This window comes from Pholcus phalangioides, unplaced genomic scaffold, assembly GCF_987345545.1.
Source record: "Pholcus phalangioides strain wild (caught in Gottingen) unplaced genomic scaffold, Ppha-v1.0 ptg000011l_1, whole genome shotgun sequence".
Classification (NCBI taxonomy): Eukaryota; Metazoa; Arthropoda; class Arachnida; order Araneae; family Pholcidae; genus Pholcus; species Pholcus phalangioides.
The window spans coordinates 57,029,651-57,057,111 of record NW_028301604.1 but is presented as its reverse complement, the minus strand read 5'-3'; the positions used below and the strand labels follow the sequence as shown (position 1 = coordinate 57,057,111).

Below are 27,461 nucleotides of genomic sequence, written 5' to 3'. Positions count from 1 at the left end.
GGTCTTCACAACATTCATCAGATTCGAAGAGATCTTCATATTTGCAGAGCAGTAACGCGACAGAGTTTGAAAAAATGTATAAATTTCAAAATCTGCATTCAAATACAAATACAAATACAACGCCCAACAAGGTGGCTGAGAAAAAGATGCCCATAATAACATTTGTTTTAAAAAATACTTGGGTTAACTTCTAATTCTGAGGTTCATTTTACTAACATATGGCGAGTAGTCATTTCTGCAAAATTTCAGAATTTTTGGGGTGGCGACAGCTTTTTTCTTACGGATGGACTCAAAAACTGCAATCTGAGAAAATCGTAATAATTAACACCCGCGTAAAAATTTGAAAAGTGCACACATACACACGACAAGAGACGGGAAAAAAACTGGTTTGCTTTCTCAATTTTTAGAGTTATATCATCGCTCAATTTAAAAAAAAAACGCCATGTTATACTTTGGTGTACGTTCGGTGAATTTGGCAAAATTTTGAAGTGTTTTAATCAATTTTTAAAGCGTTATAACTCATTGAATATGTGTTAAATCAAAAAACTGAAAACACTTTCCATATCAGTTTTTCACAAGCAAACACGTGTGTAATTATTGGGCGGTCGATAGTTACCACGCTGTATATACTTGGCATATATATGATCATACCCTTATATCAATAAACGTAATATGTTCTACAAATAATAGAGAAACTACAGCATAATAATTTAAAGTAAAACTCATAAATATCAGCATTTTTGCACTTTTCTGAGTAATGGTAAACAGCCGTGGAAAAAATATCCTTATTTGTATTTAAAGAGTCTCTCTCATTCCTTTACAAGAAGTTGAATTGGAGAAACCTAAATATACAAATAATGAAATTTAACCTTTGCTTACTTTATTTTTTCGTTAACGTATGTTTTCTATTCTACTTGATTTTTAATGCAAAAAACTGGATAAGAATGGAAAATAATTAAAAATATATTTTTTTCTTAAAAGAACACTTTAAAAAAATTATTTTACTCATTTCCCTCAAACTTATTTTCTTTGTTACTTTAAAAAAAATTCCCAACCTTTATTTTCGTGGTCTTCCCGTTTTTTTTATTTACTTTTTTCTTTCAGAACGATGATATAAAAAAAAGTCATGCATTTCTTTTGTTGATGATAAACTTTTTTTCAAAACATGAGGTGAGCATTTCAATGTTCACCTCAATTATAATTACTCACGTTCCTGTCGTCTTCTCCGTAAAATTAGCGAAGTTAATTAATAGTTGCTATGCTGCATCAATTATAACAAAAAATTAAATTCCGTGATTTTCATCTGCACCGTGTCAAGGATTTTAATGCACAGATTTTCACTACAATAGAAAGATATGCATTCAATTATAGGGTGTGTTTAATTAAATTCTTTTTTCGAGCTGTCTGCAGCCTAAAATATTCATCCGAAAGCAACGAAACTATAGGAATATCTTATTGAAAGAATATTTAGAGTAATGAAACATTAATACCTAATATTAGTGATTAGTATCATGTTATTATGCATTTACAATACGTATTTTTTTATCGTGTTTTCATTCTTTCCACTCGTTTTTGTATATTTGTATTTTGTTGTATATTCCTCTTCTCTTGTGCATCTCTATAAATTTCCTGCATCTATGAATTTTTTCTGCCCTTTAATTTCCGTAACATGATATTATGTATTTTCTGTATCGTGTTTTTAATCATCATTCCGCTTGTTTATGTATATTTGCATTTTATTTTATTTTTCTCTTCGCTTGTCCATCCCAATATTTGGGTAAAGCTTGTCTGTTGAGATTTGTGTAAATAAATAAAATAAAATAATAAAATAAATAAAAAATTCAGCACTAGAGATCATATCAGTATTTTATTCGGAACTTGACACTCAACTACTTTTTTTATTCCTGTTATCAGGCAAAACATGCTCAACGTGATGTGCTAGCTGTCGTCGTTGCCTAGGAATAGTGTCCAAATGTCAAAAAGTTGTTCACTTGAAATGTCATCAGGTCTGACAAAAATGTTAATTAGTCGCGGCAACCATTTCTTTTGAAATGAGAAAAATATTCATAAGAATCGATTTCTGGAGATTGGAAGGCCAACCATTAGGAAATTGGAGGTTGATGAAAAGAGTTTTTCCCTGAATAACCTCTGAGAAGGTACGTACAGATACAGAATCAAAATCATTAAAATCTGTTTTTGTAAAAGCGTCACTAGCATCGTTATAGATAAATATCATCGTTAAAATATCGTTATAGATATTGGTAAAGACTTAACGAAAACAGTTCTGCAGAAGACTTTCGTATGCTGCTTGTGAGAAAGAAACGGGTTACGTAATTACAAAAATCAGTGTGTAATACACAAACTCATGGACAATAAAACACTCACAAAAAAGTGATTTTTAACTTTTTTCTTTTAATACCTTTTCTATCTCTCCACTAAGACTTTTCGAAAATTCCATACTTTTCTGACAAACAGTTACGGCTGTAGACAGTTCGGAACAGGGAAATTTTAATTATAAACAATCTGTATTTGTGTACCAACAATCTATTCGATTCCTGGAACCTACATCATTGCTTACCACACAATCCACTTGCATAGACTAATTGAATTATATAAAAATGACTTGTGTACAACACTACAACTCTGGCCGATCACCATGCAAAATACAAGTAGCTATTCATTTAGAAAAATTCAAAATATTGCAATATATATATATATATCATTAATTCAGACAAACCTTGCGTGCCATTAATTAGACAAAACACCGAACGAACAAAAAAAACTTGAAAATATTTCAATTATTAGTACGAAACCGAAACAAATAAATGACTACAGAATGTCGTGAATTTTGTTTGTTGAAATAGCTCGCGTTGAAGATATACTTATGTTAGTCATATGAATAAAATGTATTTTTCTTTGCAGGGTTTGTGAAACTAGTGTATTCAAGCTGCAGTGAATGAAAAATAGTTTCATGACCAACTAAGTAAAATAAAATTATTAAAAAAGATTGTTATTGTTATCACGAATGGATTTGTTTTCACTTTCAAAGAATAATGAATGGTTTTTTAAAACCCCTTATAGAGATATACATTACATTTTTGAGCAACTGCATTTTGAAAGAAAATATAACGAAAGCCATATATGATTCGATATTTTCAATGTCTAACTTTGGTTATATCTTGCCCTACCCATGCCATCTCATTCCCTACAAGTCAACATTGTAGTAATGCTTCATGCGTTTGTGAAATAATGATTGTAACAGAATTAACATTGTCTGAAACACTTTTAGACGAACTTTCAAGTTTAATTCAACAACGTGATATATATTCAGATTCCAAACAGACATTTAAAAATAGCAGACTAATACACTTGTACGTAATTGAAGATAAAATGCAATTAATTTGTCATCGGACTCGGAATTTCCCAATATTTTTATAAACAGCCTGAATCAAGATCAGATAGCAAAGCTCATTTGTATGCATTCGGTATCATTCCTATCGGTATAAATCTTTCTCATGGTAAATAATCACATCTCATCCAGGAAATTTCCTCAAGAAAAACTACAGCCACCGAAATTATTCAATGTATTTTTTCTCCAAGGAATAGAAAGTATTGAATCTAATTTTCTTTTCTTGGTAAACCATGCTACCAGACTACTAACTACACTACTATCAACCCTGCTAATGAGCAGTTGCAGAAACTTCAGAAAATTCTTTGGTAATTGGCATCACATTGGCAGTTATTCTTTCTCAAAAAAACCACCCATATTCAACTTCATTTATATAGACGAACTATTTATTTTATATTTTGCTGTTTATTCCGGCGCACACCATGTAATTTTTAAAATACAAATAACATTTTCCTACTCAGAAAAAACCAGCCGCCAAGAAAAGAGTGGTATTTTATATTAAATATTTCAAATATTTACTCGAAAATCTGGATATTTTGCTTATGTGGATTTGCACGTAGTGAGAAAAGTATATCCCTTAATAAACTTAGTATATAACTCATTCTATCACATGAATGTTTTCTTAAATTAATCATAGAGCCAATATAGAAATTATAATTAAAAGTTTCCAATCCACATCGACTCTGTTCTAATCTCGACAAAATTTATTCCAAGTTTATGTTAATGAAACGCAATGAAGAGAATTTTCAATTGGACGCTGAATTTTTAGCTGGAATTGTACTGACATTTTATAAGTAATAAACCAATTTTACCCATTCCGTATTCATGAACACGCGTGAGAAAATACTAACTCGTTATACAAAACGTTATTTAGCTCGACAAGTAAAGTATATTTAAAAATAAATAAAAGTATTTTTTTACCGGAGATCCGGCGATGAGTGCAAAGGATTTTAATAGAAATTAATTTAGGTACGCCATAGTTTATTTTTCATTTTTCGTGAATGATCCTCTAACACTTGTGAATTAATAATTAAACTTTTTGATGCATATGGGGTGATAACTCTTCCTCCTCGCCGATAAATTAAATAAATTGCCGTTAATTGTATATACGTACTAGCTGATAAATAATTGAAATGGCAGATTTAATTAACATCGTTTTTTCATATGTTAATTAAATTCGCCGTTGTAATTATTCATCAACTAGCACGTATTGAAAATGGAAGTTTAGAAACGCAAATGGAATCCACTAAATAAGCTATTTTCAAGAAGCGATCGGTGGTTTTGTTTTTACTAAATTTATTTCATTATTTAAAAAAAGAGAATTGTGTGAATGCTGGAATTGCTTTATCCCTCAAACGGAAATATTTAAAATATATTTTATTATTGCATCATAAATCACTAACGCATTAAAATTAAATTATCTGAGGAATTCGTAATGTATTAGATTCCCCTACACATTACTGGAATAAAGAAATAAATAAAAATAAATACAAATGCAGTTTCTCTATTTTCTCAAGATATTACACTAATTTTCTCACGCCCAAAGTGCATAATCGATTTCTTGAAAGAATTTCATTTTTTTTATGAAAAGTGATCTCTATACCTTCGCTTGTTTTCTAACCATTTATTCCAAGAAAAAAATAAGAGGTATTAATCGAAAATATAGATCTTTAGTTTTCTTCACACTCAAGAATTCGTTTCGTTAATCAAAATCTTTTATTTAAAATAAATTCCGCGCGTAGCACTTTTACGACCAAGATTAACATTTTGCAGAATGCATTAAAACCGAATGAATTTCGATATTCTGAAGCACTTTCATGTCTTGTTGTATTTCTACTATTGCATCTGTGAGTCAATTCAAGCATTTATTTATCATTCTTTGCATAATTTCTATATATAAATTATGTATAAATGTATATTCCATAAAACTGTAATATTTTTCTGATCACATTACTAATAAAAAAAAGCTATAGTACCTAACTATCTTTTCAAACTCAACCGTACCAAATCAACATGTCGCAATTGTATTTTGATTTGCTCTTAACAATTGTATTTTTTTATTGAAAATAACGTAATAATGTGAAAGGTAATGCAATTTTAAAAAAACAGTCTCACATTTTGGCGACATAACATTTTAACATAATAACACCATAACATAACATAGTTACACAAACAAGTAGTGGCTGAGAATCAATTTAGGTCTCCTAGGCCACCTTAAAACAACGTTTAAGAAACAAAATAAAAAACAGAAATTTTCTTTAGAGACAAGTATTTTTCTTGAAAATTATTGTTTTTGATCGGCAAATAGTGACAACTGAAGGTGGGTATCGCCCTCCCTAATGACGGAACTCTGCTATTGCGTACTCATAAAAATTCTAATGTCAACGTGCTCCTTATCATTTTGCCCCGTCTTTCCATATTTTTTATTGACGCGATACTTATTTACAAATTGAAATTTTTATATCAGTAGTTTTCATTTAAAAACCATCCACAACGATCACCATCCATCCCAAAGAATTTTGCTAGAAATAAAAAAAAGTAAAACAATAATGGATAGTATATAATTTTCTTTTTTATAGAAATCCCACAAATTTTCTTCGATCTCAGATGAAACTATCCCACAACAATAATGAGTCTTATACACCAGGATTACTTGGAATACATTTTATACAAAAGAAAGCTTTAGCTCTAAAAATCTGAGTAAAAGAGGAATTATAATTATTTGAATTTTTTAGTTATCTCTTGTTGTTTGTTAGTCACTCTCGCTTTTTTTTCATTTTTTGATGGGGTAAAAAAGCATCAATACATGCCAGAAATTTTAAAAATGTTCCTTAATTGTACGTTGTAACACGAAAACACACACATTGGCCATTTAATGTAGAACTCAAACCAGAAGACTCAACCAGTAGAATTCAAACCAGATTTCGCACAGATGAGGATTGATGGAAGGCGTAACCATTGATGGAGGGCGGCCCTTAGGGGTGCGGTTGCACCGGGCCTCACGTTTTGGAGGTCTATTATTTCCGCACCGGACCCCACATCGGGTAAGGGCAGCCTTGAGTATCTTAATAATTTTTTTATACAACATTGATCACTCTGTATTTTCTTTAAAAACTTATTCCAACAAAAAGACTTTTTTGTCTTATTTTCCACGAATTTTTAGTACAGCATCTATCCTATCTATTCTACATTATTGGATATATCTTTCCCCTCTTCTATATTCTCCTGTCTTCAAAAAATCTTTATAAACATTTCCTTGTAACTTTCTTCACTTTAGTATATCCGTGTAATCTACCTACCAGAAAAACGTGGCTTTTTTTACTCAATTTAAAAATGCTAATTCGTAGCATCGGCTATCTTCTAGACACGTGATACTGTCAATTTCACCTGATGGTTCCCTGTCCCTCGCAGCTTATCGTTTTTTTATCAAGTACCCACGTTTCTCTTCCTTAAAAACTAATCATCAATTTTCTATGTGTGTGTGTGTGTGCGTGTGTGCACTCTTCTTACCTTTTTTATCATTATCATATAGCTTTCATTAAAATATACTGGGGAGAGCCTACTAATAACACATTCCCCTATACATATGAACACTTAAGCATTTTAACACGTCAAAAACGAGCTACCAAAAAAAACCTCTTAGGATCTCATTTTTTAATATTTTTTGGGACTACTTTATATTTTAATGAACTCTCCGGGGGAGGGATCTTTTTAAATTCATAATATATATAATCAATTTTCCGCCAAATTCATAATGAAGGCGTTTTATGTGTTGCTGTTATTAACTTCAAGCTATACCGTTTTCTTTACACTAACAAGAACCGCAAAGGCACATTTTGCTCGAAATTATTTATTCATTTGATTCTTTTCGTAATGAGACTTTTAGTTTTCAAGAGCCATTTCATTTTCCAGCTGCCCTTGTTCCCTAAATGTATGGTTAATGGTCGGGGATAAATAGGAAGTCGAAAACAAGCGTTTGGGAATGAGCGCCCAATTTAAATATCAAAATCATATTTGCATGTAAAAGGTAATTGCGTTTAAATATAGAGATAGATTCATTATTAAGTACATTTTTATAGGGCAAGGAGCTTTCTAGTTTCATTCTTAAACTTCGTTGTATGTTTTGTTTTGTTTTCAAAAGTAATTGAAATAATTGGGATGAAATTGTTACGGAGTATCCAGGGAATCGAATTTCAATTTCAAACAATAACGGAAACACACACAATTGAATTAGTTTATATTTATTCCTGTATATACATCCAGAACTGTTTACATCAGGAATATAGATATAGCGACTTCCTTAAACAATACATGTTGGGAGATATTCCCTGCTGCTACAGAACACAAAAAAATGCTTATATATATATATATATATATATATATATATATATATAGCCAAGAAAAAGTATGAAAAAATGGGAGGGGGGGTTCAAAATGAAGAAAACGAATGAAAATTTATCAAATAATTTTTAACGAATTTTTGATAGTGAAAAATAAAAGATTCACAAATTGTTTTAATAGTTGATGATGATGTGGTGGTGTGATCATGTCTATTTACCAAAGTCCCAGATGCAATATTCCTTCTATATGCTCCAGAACAGTTAAGGTTGTTCTACAGAGAGCAGGATACATTATTCCCAGACCCGTCTCCTCTTTTATCTTCCTAAAATTTTCACCTAGAAGAGATATTCTACCCCAACTTAGATAATGCGTATAGTATTACATATAATCCGACACACCATCTTTGAAACTATAGCGTCCTATCTAACCAGAAAGTATTGCTAGCTTGAGATAAATATAAGATAGCAGATAAAAAATACAATAGCATATAAGATTTACTAACAAAATTCCTTATATAGTTGGTTTCTCCACAAAACTCACAAGCCATCTTAAAAACACAAACGCTAACATCTGAGGGCATTCCTGTGATCGTAATTGCTGGGGGGCGCTATAAAGTACCAACGAAGTACCGAAAGAACCTGTGGACGATAAAGAGTCTATACACAGTAACAAAGTATTAAAATCATGATACATAAGATATAATTAAGAGGCCACAAATTTTAAGCTTTTAGTAAATTAGGTGACATGCTATTGCATGTCATTTGTATGTCTATAAGGTTCTTATGTATTAATTTTGATTAATGATGCACCCATGAATATTATATATAGACCATAATACTCCATCCAAATTTTTGCACTGAACAAGAAAATTTATTATCTTAAATCTATATGTAAGAACAGTAATTAAAGAAAACCTACTAGAAAAAAAAACTGAAACATTTTTTTGTTGCAACATATAACTTTTTCTGACACAAAGATTGTATCTTTCTAATAAATATTCACTCTATGCGTCATTGATTGCAGCCGTACAATTTGTTGATTTTCCTTATGTCTGTTTGACTGAAACCATATCTCTGTCCAATTATGAATCCAGCAAGGGGATCTTTAGGCACAACAGTAGCTTGCGAATTCTTACTGAACGCCAAACGACTGTAATGCATTAAAGAAGCATAATCATATTTCTCGTTCAATGTCTGTTGAACGAAGTTGTTGTACTTCATGAAGTTTGACTCAGTCCCTATAAAAAAAGAGTTTTTCTCAGTGTATTTTGTCACGGTATGTAACTTTAAACTCAATTTCAGAGAAAAACAGCATGATTTACAATTATAACACTCATACTAAATAGCATGTACAATGAGTTCGATCTATTCAACCAAACTGTATGATACACGGCGTGAGCAAGTCTATAAACTACTAAAAACTAATAAAAAAATACGAAATTGTGGAATTCGGATTGGGGCAGTTGGCTGTACATTAATTACAAAAATCATTTATAGGTGGCCTTGATTTACAAAGATGAATATTGAACTCAAAAAATGTGACCACATATTCAAAAAAACAATTCTTATTCTTAATAGATATTTCATTAGGGAAAAAAAGCATCTCAAAATGATTTGTTCGAAATGAAAAATAAAAATATGTTCTTGTATCCCACTTACTTTTGAAACGATTTCTATGGAAATAAATTTTGTTACGCATAAAATTCTTTCATACGTTACTCATAATTTAATTTCTCATCCACTCACTTTTCTCTTAATGGTACTCATCCTATGCTAGTACTTTTTCGTCATTCCGCTTCTTTTTTGAGCCTCTCAATCTTTATTTCCTTCATCTTTCTTCATAAAAACTTGTAACGTAAGAGAGAATCTAGCCGAAAGTGTTATGAGTCAGAGTAAAAGTCTTAAGTAATTCAATCGTTGTGTGTGTGTGTATGTGAGTGTGAGTGTGAAGTTAAAATTACCTTACTAGTTGCCTAGCTCACACAACATATTGATTTTTGCCATAGAATGCCCGCAAGGAACCTGTGAGACGACGCAAACAACATTCCATTTTTTCGGCACAGAAACCTTGGGCCCTAGTGGTAGTTTCTGATATTACCTCACGACCAATGTCTAACGTATTGCAAATATTTCCTGATATCTTCAGAGTTCTTGTCTGTCAAAAAGAGCTGAAAAAACTCAGAGTTTAATAAAAGGGGTTCGAAGTGTTTTTTTTTAATCTACGAGTATGCACTACTGCGTGGAAAATATCCATAGCAAAATGTCATCGTGATTTGGTGTTCGTTGATCATTCCATTAATATGTTGAATACAATAATTTCGATTGTATTTGATGTAATTATATATCGTATCGGTTAGAAAAGTGTAATCCTGAAATCAGAGCTTTTAATTTGATTTATGCTTAACATGTGAATGATGATAAAATGAAGATATTATTTGATAAAATGAAGATATTATTTGATAAAATGAAGATATTATTTGATAAACAAAAGTATGTTGATATGAAAACTATCAAACTAAAGTATAATTTCTATGAAATAAAATAAATTAAATAGTAAAAAACAGCTTATCTATATCGAATGAATCTTAAGGACATAAATAAAATCACAGAATATAACATCAGAACAGTTTTTAAATTTTCTTCAAATAATAAAAAATATCCACTCAAACTTTTTTATTAATAATTACGTACTACACAATTATTCAATATTCAAGTCTGGCAGTTTCAATTTAGATAACAAGTATTTACATTTGAAATAGTAAAAATGATAATTTTAAAAATGACGGTTTTAAAAATATTAATTTATAAACCTAAATTTTTCGATAGTTATGAGTACGTGATAAGCGTATCTGATTTTTCAAGTAGTAGGATGCAGTTTAAGCCTACCTCAATTTGGGATTTGTTGTGTGTGTAAAACTCAACAAAATCTTTTACCATGGCAAGTGAAACTTACCGCGAAAAATTTCTATCGCCGCTTGGCAATCGATTTATTAGTGCGCTAATATCTATTCCTAACGCGATCAGAGGTCAAATTCCAATTTGTTCCAATTAATGTTGGTAGCAATTCAGAATCACCTTCGAAATACAGGTAACGATCATATGAGTTCTTAAATGCATATAATGACTATGATGTAACGAATTAAACAGAAAAGAAAATTGTTCTCAAATTATTAGACTTGAGTAATCCTTATCTACTGTATATATTGAGTGATTTTTGAGATTATATATATAAATATTTTTTTTAAATCTAATACTTTTTATGTTTATAAAAGTACAAGCGACATTTTTTACTATCTACTACCTTGACATTTATACCTGGTAATATATTATCCCAATATATAGTAACGAATTCATCTCTATCCACTCTACTTTGCTCGTGCCAAAATCCTAAAGCGTGCATGAATTCGTGAATTACGATACCGATTCTGTCACATCCTGTATCTAAAACGACGTCTTGCTTGCCGCCTATACGCCCAATATATGAAGAACACCTGAAAATGAAAAGTATAATTTCAAAAGCTTGTCACACGCAAGCTATTCAAAAAGAGATGTAGTTTTCTACGTAATTATTAAATTAAATTGGATAATACGCACGAGCGTATCATTTATTTCAAAAGTTCTGAATCTAAAGTCAATAAAAGTTCAAAATAAATTTTGTGCTGTAATAAGACATGTGATAATGTAAGACAATCAGTTCACATGCTGATATGATCAAATATGATCGAGAATTTCTGTGCATGCATCATTTCTTACGTGTACTATTCATTTCACTGTTGATATATATATATATATACACATATACAGTAGGCTATATATTTTGATTTTTGGCCCAAATCATTTTTAGAATTTTAATTTTGGACATATGTGTGCATAAAAATTTGCAGTAAGTTGTTATACAGTGCAAGTAAAGTTTTAATTTCATATTTATCAAGTTATTTAAATTTATTTGTTTCATTTTTAAACATTTTTTTTCTCACATTCTAACAAAGAAAACGAATAAAGTTTTAAATGCGTTTCATTCACTCAATGCTCCTTCCCGGTATGCAAGAGGTCCTGGGTTCGATTCCCGGCGGAGAGAAATTAAACTTTTTTTCCTGTTCACCTCTGTATAATATCCAGAAAGCCTATTGATTTCAAAGAAAACGATTGTTTGGATTTTGAATAGCTTCTGCTTCTGTGTCTTCAATGTCTTTAGTCGCAAGGCTTCTGGAAGCTTGAATTCGATTTACTTTAAAAATAAGGTGCGTAGATAATTGAGAAATTTTACAGTGTTATACACAAATGGCATCATAAACTTTTTCCTATATTGTTCGCTATATCAAGACAAAAAGTATTGGAAAACGATTGCCTTTTATCTTTCCTTTAACTTTTTTTTTCTCTGTCTCGCAACTCCGGTACTTGTTGCATTCACTAAAATTATGACTAGTCAAGTGAGGTCAGAGATTCTCTTCCTATTTGTGAATTTGAATTTTTTGAGAAAATTTTTCCTTTGATTATTCAGGAAAAGTCAAATACCTTTGAGGTTTTAAATAAGTAATTTTAATTAAACTAATTAACCCTCTATGGTTCTGTACATGTTGAATATACATGGCAAATACATGGTCAAAAAACACATTATACCTACTTATTTTCTTAATTTTTTGGTATTTTATAAAGTACATCTTTCAGTGTCATTTCAGTATAAAATACGGCTATGTAAACACAATACTTTTTTATCCAGAAAAAGTTTATTCTTCGTTGGTGTCATTTTTTTAGAGCTGCTGAAATTTAACGTGTTCAAAGGTTTACAAAATCACAAAAAATTTAGGGAATTTAAAATGCATTTCAAGATAAAAACTATTCAACTTTGCTATAAGCAAGACATTATTTGTTTATAAATAACATTAAGATCAAGAAAAACTGAATATTTTATCCTTAATTAGCCTTTTATAACTGATTCAGAAATCCACTCTAATTTATTAAATTGTTGCCATTCATAGGGATGAACCATAGAGTGTTACAAAAAAATTAACCAAAAGTTCTGTAAGAACTTTTATTTTATTTTATTTGAAGACTTGACATTACCCGCCTCCTCTCACCAGTTCGATGTAGTCAGTTTCGTTCGTGCGAGGCACAAATCTGATACAGGTATTTCTGTCGAATTCACTGATGGCAAGTGCTACAACTATTCTTCCTAGAACACCTAAGGACGACAACACCATATTATATGTATACATATGCTATGGCTAATGTGTCCAAAGTCTAGGCACTCCGTAAATTAGTCGGCCAGATTTCGAACATTTGCCAGTTCGCGAAGTACCCAGGCTTCAAACATATGCCGTAATACAATTATATAAATAATAAAATTCAAATGTATAACAAATTATAGCAACATGATTTTTTTTCATTTTGCTGTTTTTCATAATAAATAATTTACTTTATTTCTCACCAGGGTATCCTTGCCAAACGTTAAATTTGATTGAGTTTTGAGTTGATCTTTACCGGAAAAAATGAACGAAATCTTTATTTCAGTGCAATACACATTAACGAATATGCATGATTTTTTTCGTGAATATTTCAATTTCCCGGATGAAAAATACTCATTGCAGATTCTGATAGTTTAATATACGTAACTAAAAATAAAAAAGGATATCATGATTTGGTAAGTGACCAATAATGCGCAGTTTGAATTCGATAAGGGAATTTAAATACAAAGGATTACAATCAGAATTTTACACATCCGCAAATATACAACTATCCATTTTTCTTTTATACTTCAAAAATTGATTTTATATCAGTGAATATGAAGTTTTATACTAAAGAGTAAACGTAGTGCTATCATTTTGTCAAGGAAGAAAATAACTGTCTTGCTGTAAATTATTTTTGCTGGATGGTAATCTGGATATTCATGCAACGCCAGTGAGCCGAGGTGGTAGCTTGGATGACTACTGTATGTTTTTCATAAGTCCACATCAATCAGCTCAATCAACAAAGAACAAAGAACTCTTGCGGATCAAAGAGTGTGGTTTGGAACTACCATTACGCAACTGCATATGCACTTCATAAACATTCTTCTGAGAAATTTCTAACGAAAATATGCCTGACGAAAAGTATTGTATGCATATGCGTTTCTCTAAACAGGCAATTAAACAGAATTTAATTGTCTGTGGTAGGCCTATCCTTGTCATGTGATTAAAGTGTTGTCACTTTTCAAATTAGAAGCAAAAGTAGTTTCAGGTGCCTGAATTTTTGTGTTTTCCTATGCAAGTTCAAGGTGATCGAATATTTTAATAAGACTGGGAGAGAAACATGAAGACCAGAAGAGAATCATGGTTCTATGTATAATAACAGAAAAAGTGGAGTTGGTAGAACACACCGGTGCGATCAGTATTTCTATGAATCATCGCCCAGTATATCTTCATGAATGGATGCTAACACTTCAGCATTATAGAAATGACATCCTAATATCATTTGTTTTCTGTTGCGTTACAGCTGCCGGAGATGCTTTCAAATTCATTGGAGATAATCTCAGACCACATTATGATCACTTCGCGGAAAACTGATCACATGAATGAATTGGCAGGCATGCTACATAGACATAGATGGAACGGAGCATGTATCGAGCTTAATAGGGAAAAGGATTGCGTGTCGATTATCGCCTCCACATGGACAATTTAACTATTGGAAACTACTACGCCTTGTGTTAACCCTTCATTATTTCCGTAATCAACGCAGCATTGTTTGTGCAACTTTGATGTACGCTGTTAAATCGGATAGAACCCTGTTTCACTATATGGTTAAACATTTTCATTTTCTTCAAATAAACATTCATCAAAATCACCAATCGTTTAATCTTTCTCTTTTTTCAGGTACATTTATAAATTAGCGTTTTATTATTTCAGCCAGCAATATATTTTGCTCATTTTATAGAAAAACTAAAATATCTCCCTTCTTCTCCAACAATAATAAGTTGATATGAATATTTCACATCCTGTGAAGTTGAAATTACTGTACAAAGAAGTGTATCTAAATTGCGTTTAACGTTTGCTGTGATTATCATGAGTTTACTGTATAAATGTCCTACTGATTTTTTATCAATGAAATATAATATGCATCATATTAATCACTAGTAACTATACCATCAAAATTATGGACTGTTCGGAGGGAAAATTTCGTATGGAATTATGGATTTTTTAAGAGACTTCCGTCATCAATGTCACTTTCTAAATTACTGTTTAAAAGACTGGCTTTTCATGTTCAGTTGATGGAGGTTTGTTACTGAAAAAATAAATAAATGTATTGTTTTTTCTGAAAAAATATTCTGGTATTAAAAATTTAGAATCAGTAAACTCACCATACAAAAATGGTATAACGTATGGCACTCTACCACCAGGCCATTTCATACGCTCATTGCGGATTGCGTTCTGATTCTGTGAAATATTTGAAAAATGACTTTTTACAAAAATTGCTGTACTCCTACATCTAACATATTAATCATCATGAATCTAATCATATTAATCATTTACATCTACTATTCATCTAACATATTAATTTCATTACACTGAATCTTTGAATTTTCCATGGTACCTATTCAAATTTTCACTACTCTGCTTACATTTCCATATGAGCCTCTCAAATGAATCATCACTTTTTCAATTACTAGACACCCAGTAGGTATCAAATTTAGTGATAAAAAAATTTTATTGCATGCCACGCCTGTTTATTTTTATCTAATAATACTTTTACGCTAACTGTATTGCATGATGACTCCAATTTACTACCACCTCACCCAAACAGGCACAAGTAAAAGAATAATGACCATTTAAAGCAGGTAATATATACACATTTTAACTGTAGTTGACGTATGATCTTTAAAATTAATTAATGGAAGCAAAAAGATTTAACAATTTTAATTCCCATTAGTCGGCCTCAAAAGATACCAAAGTCAATCATTTTTTGTTTTGTGTGTTAATGAAAAAAGTGAATCTGGTGTTTGGAAAGAGGGATAAGAAAAGTTAAGAAAGGATTTTTAATACCATTGTAATTTCTAATTCTTGACATATCATTGAAGGAGTGTTTGTTTTTTGTATATTATGGAACTTCTGAACATTATATTGGATGGTTTCAAAATATTAGATTACACAAGAACTTACACGAGCAGTTCAAGAAATTTGCAAGTTAGAAAGCCTAATTTTACTTTGTGGCTGTGTCTGCATTCAAAGTAGTTCTTTGATTCATTGGTCTCTACTTTCTGGATTCAGCAGAGACTTAGTTTGGAGATGGAAAATGAAGTTTCTACTAAGAATCTGCCATGTCCATGAAGATTCATCGATTTCTCGTGAGTTTCATAATAGTATCTGAAATGGTAGTTGATGAAGCGTTATCGAGATACTGTAGTGCCATGCTAAAATAAGAAGCTAGCCAAACGCAAGCCAGCTACTATCGAGTTTATACCAGTGACTACGGAAGCCATGGTCAAAGGTCAATTCAGATACGCGTCAGAGGCTTATTGATTTAATGCCTTGATGCATAAAAATTCATGATCGAAGCCAAAGATTGCCGTGGTACAATGTATGTTTCCCAATATCAACATGCATATTTTCCCTAATGCTGTCGTAGAATATGGATACGTAATTTTCCGTTTGAAGAAATTTCCTCTTTTTGTGCATATAATTTCTATAATTTTGAAACCGGAGTATTATGGGTTAATATACATAACTAAGAAAGATGTGCAGCACCTATTCAAACAAGTTGACGGCTATTTGCATAGGAATATTTGTGAAATAATCCGTATTAATTTTAAGGGGTTTACCGTTTTGATGTAAGGGGACAGTTGGCCCCCTCTCGATAGGAGGCTCAAAAGTAGAGAGCAATGTAGGCATGTGTAGTGCTTTCAATGACTTTTTCGCGTCGGTTTTTAATGGAGATAATGATATTCGATATACGGGTGTTGCATGGGGTAATAAAACGCTCAACGATATTCAAGTGGAAGACGTGGAGGTCCTAAATCTTCTAAGAAATGTATGTGCAAGCAAAGCACCAGGACCAGATGATATCTATCCCAGGGTTCTCAGGGAAGGTGCTAATGAATTGTTGGGGCCAGTCGCACAGATATACAGGAGTAGTGTTGCTGAGGGTATCGTCCCGAGAGATTGGAAACTGGCTAACGTTGTTCCGATATTTAAGAAGGGTAGTAGAGAAGTGGTGTCTAATTATCGTCCAGTGAGTTTGACGAGCTCCCTCTCGAAAATTTTGGAAATTATCATCAAAAGGCAGTTTGTGAAGTGGATAGACGAGAATAATGTATTGTCGGATAATCAGCATGGGTTCAGGAAGGGGAAGTCATGTGTAACTAACCTCCTTTGCTTCTATGATTACGTGACTAAGGCTTTGGGTAAGAGCAAAAATGTCGACGTTGTTTACCTTGATTTCCAGAAGGCATGTTTGTAATTTGTGTTAATTGCATTTTTAATTGGGTTGCTGTATTTTTGAAACATATGACAACCATATTTTTATGGGCATGTTTTTATCAGCCACCTCGTTGGGCATTTTGCCTGTTGTGGCGTTGTATTTGTATTTGTATTTGTATTTGTATAATTCAGATGTTCTCCAGCTTTTTTGAAAGAAAAAGTAAAAATTATTTTGTCACTTTTTCGGAAGCATTAAATGCACTTGATGCACATGCAAAGAACAACCTCTTTAGAAGCTGGAATTGTAAATCACAGTCAACTGTTAATTTGGCTTCTGGCTTGATCATTTTATGACTGAGCTCGCACTTTGGCCCATGCGTTAAGGGACACCCTATATGTGTACCTAACTCAAATGGTCCTAATGAAGATATCAACCCAAATTGATTTAATTAAGTTAATTAATTTATTTAATTTATTTTTTTCTTTTTAAAGGCCATTTTGATATACAATAAACACAAATCAGTCAAACAAAAAATTTTTAACAGTCAGTTTTGGCTCAAATGTGAAGAGGGTAATGTTATTTTTACACTGCTATAGCAAACTTCCAAAATCAGGTGTAAGGAATTTAATGAATGTCGTCGAGTAAACGTTTTTGTACTTTTATTTTTAACTGATTATTTTTTCTTATAATTCCAATTGAAAAACATCCACGTCTAGGCATCAATACAAGGGATATATAATAAAAGATCCACGCTTTGTTTTCTTCTATTTCTTTTTGCAACCACTTAAAAAAAATATCAAGTGCAACGCTTTCAACTCACAATAAACTTAAGCTGTGGAGTACCATCGTAAACCACGACTTTTTCGTGGAAAAAAAAGAATTCACATCCTTCAAATCCTGTATTAATTCCTCAAAGAATTTTTCAAACAAATTTTCTATCATTAGATAAATAGCTTTCAACGTAAAGTAAACATAGATGAAGATAAAATAAGTTTTATAAAAATTTTAATAGTTGTTAATAATTAATATATTCTGATAATAGGAAATGAAGAAAAATATGATATAATGGGGAATGTAAAACGTAAAAAGAAACATAACGTATGATAAGCGTATGATAATTACAAAAATAAGAAAAATTAATTAAATGTTAAACAATGTTTGCTTAAAAAAGTTTAAATAAACCACTAAATTGTTGTGTGTGTGGTTTTTGTTCACAACACACGTGTCAGGCTCTCTTTCGCTCTCTAAAAAAAAAAGGTTTCCTACATTCACTGGAAAAAATAAATGCTGCATAACACACAAAAAAGAAAAAAAAACTAATAAGCATTTCCTCTACCATTTTCGATGACAGAAAAGTTCATGTTACATATTCTATTGATAATCATCGGGAATTGCCGTATTCAAGTGATGCAATCATTCACGTGAAGTGGTTTTTGAGGTACTGCCACTACATAAATGGTTTAACTAATTGGGGAAACACTGCTAAAGTAGTCAAAGTAAATTTTATCGGATCATTCCACCCCTTTCACATTCGATGTTCTCACATTTTGTAAGACCAGTCTCCAAGCTCTACGGCTTTAATTGAGAACAGCAATGAGTTACCATTGTCCAGAACTCAGAAAGAGCGAAATGCACGCGATTGTGATTGCAATTAACCTGTAATATTATTTTAATTTTTAAATTATGATTATATTGGTATATTTTATATCAATATAATTTGGCATATATCAGGGTATGTGAGACTGCTAAGGATTTTTTTCCTTTTTCCCGAAATGATACATATAGGAAGTGATCCAAATACTCGGTTATTGTGGGATTTGGCTAAATAACTCATCAGACTGTCATGAATACGGTCTTTCTTTTTTCCCCACAAACCGAGCACAATTCCTGTCCCCATGGGCAATTTACTACCTATTCAATTTCGAGTTGTGCTGGAAGTGTGTATGTGTATCTAACAGTTTTTTAGTGAGCATCTATACATAGTACTACGCATGAATTTTAGTACTAATTAACTTCATTACTTACTTCAACTTAAACTTAACTTACTTTATTTAACTTTAATTTTAGTGTCTACCTAACTGTACATGCACCTGGTAAACATTCTTCTACGGAATTTGCAGTGAATCGGTACATACCGGAATGTATGTGCCGAGTGCATGTGTGCTCTAACGTATTTATGTTGTCAGAATCATGCTTGTTTCATGCTCTTCCTGGTGCTATCATCTGTCTTCCATATTTTGACAGTGACGGTGTTCTGCAGTTCATGTCATACCATGTGTGACTCATCCATTAAAATATTGTAAAACAAATTGTACAACTGGAGCTGATTGTTTAATTTTTTACTCCATAAAAAAACGTCAACTCAACATACAAATAAATCCTTAATTGTAATAGAAACTATTCTTGTTCGTTTGGATAAATTCCATTCGCTGATAACGTGAAAAGATTAGAAAGTAGTGTGATGCTATAATACATAATAATTTATAAACTGATTTTCTATATAGAAAACCTAAATAACACAGGAAATTGAAGCACACGATGCGTATTACTATTTCGCTTTTTCTGGTTTGAAAAATGTCTAAATAAGTTCTAATAACTCTAGAGTGTTAGAAATAAACTACTCCTTACTAACTGGAAATTGATGAGAAAAGCAGCGGAGAAGAAAATTGCTTTTTTCCCCCGAAAAAAAATAATTTTGTGGAAACATAAGCTTTAGTTTGGAAAACTGTAAAATTAAAATTGTATTTCGATATAGCAGCGTGCGAATATGTTGTTGTGTGTGTGTGTGTGCGTGTGTGTGTGCGTGTGTGCGTGTGTGTGTGTGTGTGTGTGTGATATATACACATATATCTGTTTTGATAAAATTTGTAAGGAATTAAAACATTTAAACGAGGATGGAAGAATAAGAGATATAAGAAGATTCCAGGCTAAAAGGCTATAGTCCAGAGAGAAACATTGACTTCCGAAAGTTTCGTCCACAACTGCCGTTGACATAACCCATGGATTAAAGATAAATAAGTCTTATAAAAAAATAAGTATATGACATATTCTCGGGAGATTGAGGCAGAGATAATGTAATTATTTCGGCTTTTCAGTCAAACCTGGATAGCGTAGAATTTCTTCAACTGCCCTGAAAGGTTTATACACTTCCCAGAGCAAAAACATATCTTCACATAACAATATCTTCATTATTTCCTCATTTTTTCACAAGGTCATTTTACGCAATCGTCGAAGCCGGAACCTATATTTTCCAGCCTATTTCTAACGAATAGATGTAAATACTCACGCTCCAGACATTATTTGAACTTAAAACTATCAAACCAGTAGGTGATGCGTTAACCATGTAGTTTGACAGCTATTAGACTGTCAGGATAGTAGCTTACATCTTGATAAAGTTATATACCTTTCTCGTAATGATATGTAAATCACAAAACTGCAAATCTCATTTATGAACTAGAAATCTTTCAGTAATATCTTCCATTACGACCGCACCTATCATTTGTGGCATGCTTAGACCACCACATACCAATATATAGTTTAAGACATCAAATTAAAGAAATAATTCTAATTTGAACTTTTAGACAAAACATTATTTAAACGAGCTGAAGGATTTGCATTCTAATACGAATATTTCGGTCTTCAATAAAGTATACACGTTTATCAATTTTCATTATTTACCTGTACATAAGCGACCCGTTTAAAATTGTAGTTAATTGTAGTTAGCATTGTAGTTATAAATATAGGATATTTACATACATTTTTGATATTTTAAAATAAAGCATATTCATTTAGTCCGATTCTTTGGTTCGACTTTGGTTCTGCGTTGAGTAGATTTGTATACAGGGTGTCCTGTTAGTCCTAATTCAGCCTTTGTCTCATTAACCGTTTATCGTAGAAGTCTGATTCTAATTTAAAAAATGCTCAAAATGTGTTCAAAAGCCACTCTGTACTAATTCCGAGAGTAAAAGTACAGTGTGTCATTAAATAAAAAAATCTAATTTCTTATATGGTCCTCCTATCTTCCAATTAAAAGGTTGTTTGAAACCTGAACAAAAATCTCCTGAAACCAACAAAAAATTCCACTTTTTCAAGTGCGATATTCGCTGAGATATTTGAATTCAAAAATCGGAGAAAAGTTGAGAAAGAACAGAATAAACTAACGGACAACGCTTCTTTACCTCGTTTAAGCTGTTCTTTCTCAACTTTCCTCCGATTTTTGAATTCAAACATGTCAGCGAATACTGTAACCATATTTTTGTACCCTATATTGAAACCTATATTTTCCACTCTCTAAACTTGTACAAAGTGATTCCTAAACACATTTTGAACATTTTTTAAACTAGAACCATACCTCTACGACGAACGGTTAATAAGATAAAGGCCGAATTAGGACAAACAAATACTTTATTTTCCTCTTAAGCCACGCACATAGTGAGGCAAAAAAGAGGTACGGGAGTATATAATAAAGATTAGCTACGATAGCAGTTGTATTGTTGTTTTGGCCTCGATCCACGGATTCTCGATATCTGCCGATTGGTCCGTTTTTCCCTCTTTTTTTTCTCTCTCTTAAAAAAGGAGATTTTGTGGAGGGATTATCATCATCAAACCCTCTTACACTTCAGAACCCCTCTGATCATTTTCTCTTTCCTCCTCCTCCTCCTCCTGACTTGTGCAGACATCTCTTCCTTCATCCCATGCGATTTTTTCTTTCTATTCGCAAATCTGGTACCTCGTATCTCTTCGTCGCACTATGTGCGTGGTCGTACGAGGGACTTCAGTTCAGTCACTTGTATGAGTATATTAGATTTTTTACGAAATTATAACTGGATTTGCATAGTGTAGTGAATTCTCGTTATATCACCCATGTAGGGAGACAAAAAAAAAAGTGTTGTTAGCGTTAGTTTAATTTTCAACAGTGATTCTAATAAGAAGATCAAAATATCTGAATATGGTTTTAACGAGAGGCTTCACTGTATATACAAAGATTGAGTTGCATATGGCAATATATATTAGGTATTTACTTTTCTTGTTGTGTCTACTTTTTAAAACACATTGTTTAGCGTTTTATAGAAACAATCCAACGAGATTGCTATGCTGTGTTTGGTTTTGGCAAAGTCAACAATTTCTCTGTAAGGCTTTCTATCCGGTGTTCGTGCCAAAATTGCCAAATGCAGTTACAAATAAAAAAAAACAATTTTTCGTTATTTCGTATCGTTTCCCTTGATTCACGTTGCCTTGTATAGTCTTTGAATAATTCAACATTTTTCTTGTTTCTCTTATTTCCGATTTTTTTCCTCTTGACCGAGATCTTTCCGCAAAGTGTAGTAAAAAGGTGGGGATGAATTCTCGGAATGTTAGTAAATATTTTTTGCCGCATCGAAAACACCTTCTATTTCGATGCTCATATAATATTAGCGTGAAAAAATCTATTTTCTGAAAATAAATAAATATTATGTACATATATACGACTTTTTCCTTCCTTTTTCGTTTTCATTTTTTTTCTATTTCACGCTTCTAGACTTAGAAAATAGGTCTCCCCAGTTGCTTTGTTTATTTAAAACACTGCAGTAAGCATTCTTTGAGACGTTCTTTTTATTTCTTCGGAAAACTTGATGAGTATGGGGATTTGAAACAAAAAAAATTATAGTGATAAAAAGAGAAGGAATTATCAAAAGAGCACTTTTCCTAACTCATTGAGAAACTTCTCGTTTATATTTTCTCTCTTTACCAGTCTTCTTCGTACTAGTACTAAAAAATCTCCTTCGTGGGTGATTTCGAAATATTGCCTGAATCTCAACAATTACTTAAGACATCACTAAACGTGTTGTTGGTTCAGTTCCTACAAGGTTAGATGAAGAATAAATAACTTTTTTTGGTGAGAACTACTCGGATTTCTTTTCTCAAGATTACTTTTATCAAGTTGAAGTATAACTTTTCTAACCAAGTTATTGTGACATTCTTTTTGTCAATAATCTCTCATATAATTGACTCGGCTAGAGATTCCTCTTAACTTGTTTGAAAAAGAAATAAAAAAGCGCGGTAGAGAGTAAACGTTAACAAATGATAAAAAAATGAATTTCTGATTTTCTTCTTATCAATTTTTATAACGAATTATTTATTCTGAAATATATTTGCTTCTCTAAGAAACAAGCAAAAATATCAATTACGAAACTATAAAATTATTATAATAAATAATTATAAATAAAAAAATTTTCAACTAAACATACAAGTGTTCTGTCTACTGTGCGTACATATTTGTTACAGTGATATGTGGACAAGTGGATTTTTAACAACTCTTTCTGTCTCTTTTAAATTTATCGATGATTAATTTGATATATAATAGATACAATGGAAAAGTAACAGGTTTCTCTTCATACCGATGGTAAAAGTCTTATATCACCTTCAAAAAAGTCCAAATTTTCCAAGAGATCACTGCTGACACTTTCTGAAAAGATTAAGAAGTGAATTCAGGAGAAAACGCGCAGAGCTTTAATATGAATGTAACATTTAAAAAGCAATGACAAAGTCTCGTAAATGACTTTTTGTCAATAATCGAGTCTGGGCAAAATCTATGAAATAAAAAATAAGTGAAAGAGAATTTTAAAAATATTAAATATATATGTGCATCCCCAAAACTTTTCTTTTGAAACGGAAAATGAATAAATGAGAATTTCTATCTTCTATTTGTTGCAATGTATAAAAGAAGTTATTATATTATATGTATAATATTTGTGGATTATGTATTGAAAAAAAAATTTAACATTTCAACATAAAAGAAATGATTCCGATTATAGGTTTAATGACCATTTCTTTTTTATATTCTGGAATAACAAATTATGAAAAAAATTATACCCCAAAGATAGAGTAAAAGAAATATGACAGTATTTTCTACATGATGAAGTGACACGTGGGTGCATACGAAATGGGAGTTAGCCTCTAGGGCTATTTGTGTACTTCACAATAACGACGCATCAACATGTGCGCTTTATCTCTTAGTTGTAAAACTGAAACTTTGCGTAGTAAATGCATATATTATCATTTTTCATTTTCAAGCAAACGTCTGCTGAAAAGAATTTGCTAAATGATAAGTGTGGATTTCAAATATTTTAAATGCAACTTGTAAACCGAGATTTGAAAATAACAACATTCACAAGGGTGTGTTAATACTTCTAGGATAACCTTTTGTCAATTTATTCAGCGTTTTCTTTCTCAAACTAAAACCCAATCTATATAGATCAGAAGCTTTGAACTCATGTTTCAAAAAATATTTAAAAGCGTCATTTGCTTATTCCAAAAAGAGTAAAGAGTTAATTTAGATCGCGGACCTCAGACCTATAAAATGTTTGGTTCGCATATCTATTGAATGAGGGATAAATAATATATAGATAAAATGTTCACACCGATTCTTGATCTGATTTATTTAATCTACATTTGATACATTTATATTTTATCTCACCTTTCTCGTAAATTTCAGTGAAATTTTCTTCGGTTCTCTGTAAGTAAAAGGATTGAATAAGTAAATTTTATTTTCTACATAGTGGGCATGTTAGCTTATGTGAGCTTTTAAACTAGGTAATGAGCAAGGAATATCAGTAACATAAAAGTAAGTAAAAAGACACTCTAAACATTGTTGAAAATTCAGAAAATATTTTTTTTCTATGTGAACCTATCTGCTCAATTCGATCGAAAACACCACAGCTATCTCATTTTATCAGTTGAATAAAATCACGTTCTTTCCTTCAAACCGTGCATACGCTAGACTCGTAGTAGGCCCGAACAAGATCGTAAAAATGTTTCACTTAGAAAGTTGTATACAGATGCAGATTAGAGAAAATGTTTGAGAGGATAGAAAATAATCAGAGAAATGTGAAATGTGATGTCGGATTTTTCTCAATGGGAGAACAATGCTTTTACTTAAAAATGTAGCCAAATCTCTTGCATTTAAATTCCGTCAGTTAGAGAAAAAGTGAAAAAATGACACATACGCGATACATCATACCTCTTATCCCCATCAAACTCGTCTAACAGTTATAACTGTCGAAAAAACGTCTTGTATTTCATTCTTCGTCTTCATGCTGTTTGAAACTGATGGTGCATTATTTTAATGAAGACTGTCTTAAAATATTGTAGAAATACGACAACCGAAGATTGAACGTCTCTGAAACTGGTCGGTTATATATTTTTTTTAATTTATAGACTTTCATCTTGCACAGTAATCGTGGAAAATCAACCGTGTTACATCGAGTGCGCGAAACTCAAAGCTTATTAGTTTTTGTCTCGTGTCTTCGACAAAACATACCATAAAAAATATTGCGGGTGTTTCCAATAAAATGTTTCCACCCATGCACGAATTAAATAAACAAGAAAGACAAAAATGAAAATCAGTTACGTGTGTGGAGCTTTAAAATTATTGTTACCTAATACGTATAATTACTAATACGTTTTAAAAAGAAGCCACAAATTACTTCTCACATTTATTAGATTTTCTTTCGTACATATTTAGTATAGCTTTTTACCATACCATTCTACTTTTTGACGTGAATACATCTTTTGAATCATCTGACGATACTGCAAGCATTCGCAAAAAGTTGCGTGACAAAATTCTTTCAACGCTCATATCTCAGGAAGTACACAACGTAAGCCAAAATCAATGGCATCGTCAGATGCCATTGATTGTAAAGGTGCATTTAATGATATCACTCCAAACACAAAGCCGATGATAATGACATAATTTCATTATGTCAGTACCTGCCATGCCATTCAAGGCACAAAAAAAACGTATTCACGTCAAAACTTGCGGCCGTGTCTATGACACAGCCTACTCCCAATTTTTTTATAATTGGAAATTTAAAGCTACTCGTCTTTCATTTTCTTTTAATCATTAACCACTATGAGGAAATGCATTTTATTTTCATTAAATACATCTGTTAAGTTTTAAATCAATTTTTTACCCATAGCCGAAAACCTCTGTTTCAATCCTCACTTTTTGACTCCTATTGGCTGGAACAATACTATTCAACGAGTGTGAAATTACACCAACTTTGTCCAAATAGCGTGCTTTACTCATTTTTTTCCAATGTCTCTATCATAAATTATTCTTCTAAATGGCAAATAAATTACTACGTTTGGCAAATTTGGTTTCCATATTTTGTTTAGGGGGGCTCATCATTATTCACTCACTAGTAGTTTTTTCCGAATAAAAAAGCGTTTATGTAAGATTCAATTTCTCATTAAACATCCAAAACTTACCTCATTTTTCGCAACAGATTTGATTACTTTGGATTTTCCGCATGTTATAACAAGAAAGCATCCAAAGATCATAAACAGGTTAAGTTTTTGCTGATATCGCATTGTACACAGAATAAATGGTGTTTTCAAATTCACTAGAATCAGGTGATTGACCGAACTCATCCAAGCATCTTTTCTCTCAGATACTTACATGCATACTCACATGAAAAAAATAGAGGAAAAATACGAACCCGCTTCCCACATGTAAACGAAAGTGAGTCGATTGTAGATAAGTGACTATTTTCCTGACCTAGGAAGAGAAATTATTATCCCCATTTTGTTTTTGTTTTTTCGAGAAATACAAATAATAAACTTTATTGAAATAGGGGACACGGTGGGATGGAGGGGGGAATGCAACATTTTCTAAATTTTTCCTGAAATTTCACGCACATTAACATATTACTTGATAATTTAGTAAAGACGAACATAAAGTAAGTTACGATCTTTACAAATAACTTAGCACGCAATGTTTTGAAAAATCTAGGCCCGCATTACTTGAGAAAACGAATCAGAAAAATGTAAATTAACATACTTAATCAATACAGGGGTAATCAAATCTCATTTGTTAGCATACGGGTTTTGCTCCAAAAAAATATTATTCCAACGAAGTTCGAACGATATCAAGCATAGCTTTCTTTCGCGATTATTTTCACGTCATATTCTTTTAGTTTGAGTGGTCCCTGCGCTGCCCGCGGTCACTATGACACCCGCTAAGCATTTCTTTTGTTTCCTCGAATGACTGTCACAAGGTACTATGTGAAAATTGTAACAACTACGTTACAGTTGATAACGTAGTCGTTTTTGCCGATAAATTTTCACTCGCTGCTTTTACGAAGAATTTAACATGTCTTTATATTCATGTGTAGGTTGTATACCATTGCACTAGAGAGTTACGTAAATTAAAAAAAAAAAAAGAGAGTATGTGGTTCCGCGCGATTTTTCTGAATGTTTCTAAAATTATGCTTTGTTAAAGAATAACGTGTCTAGGTAGGCTGATGTGCGTTGCTATTTCTTTCTGAAAATATAATTAGCTA

At 31.7% G+C, this 27,461-nt stretch overlaps 1 protein-coding gene across 1 annotated transcript; it reads right to left on the bottom strand.

Moving 5' to 3' along the window:
- Positions 1-8,675: 8,675 nt before the first annotated feature.
- Positions 8,676-26,558, bottom strand: LOC149080615 (hatching enzyme 1.2-like). Its single transcript, XM_089238677.1, has 7 exons — positions 26,389-26,558; positions 24,596-24,632; positions 23,517-23,584; positions 15,083-15,158; positions 12,814-12,931; positions 11,065-11,240; positions 8,676-8,987 (listed from the first exon to the last, which is right to left on the bottom strand). Exons 1-7 carry the CDS (start codon positions 26,548-26,550, stop codon positions 8,761-8,763), a joined length of 864 nt encoding a protein of 287 aa, XP_089094803.1. The 5' UTR covers positions 26,551-26,558; the 3' UTR covers positions 8,676-8,760.
- Between the last annotated feature and the right edge of the window lie 903 nt (positions 26,559-27,461).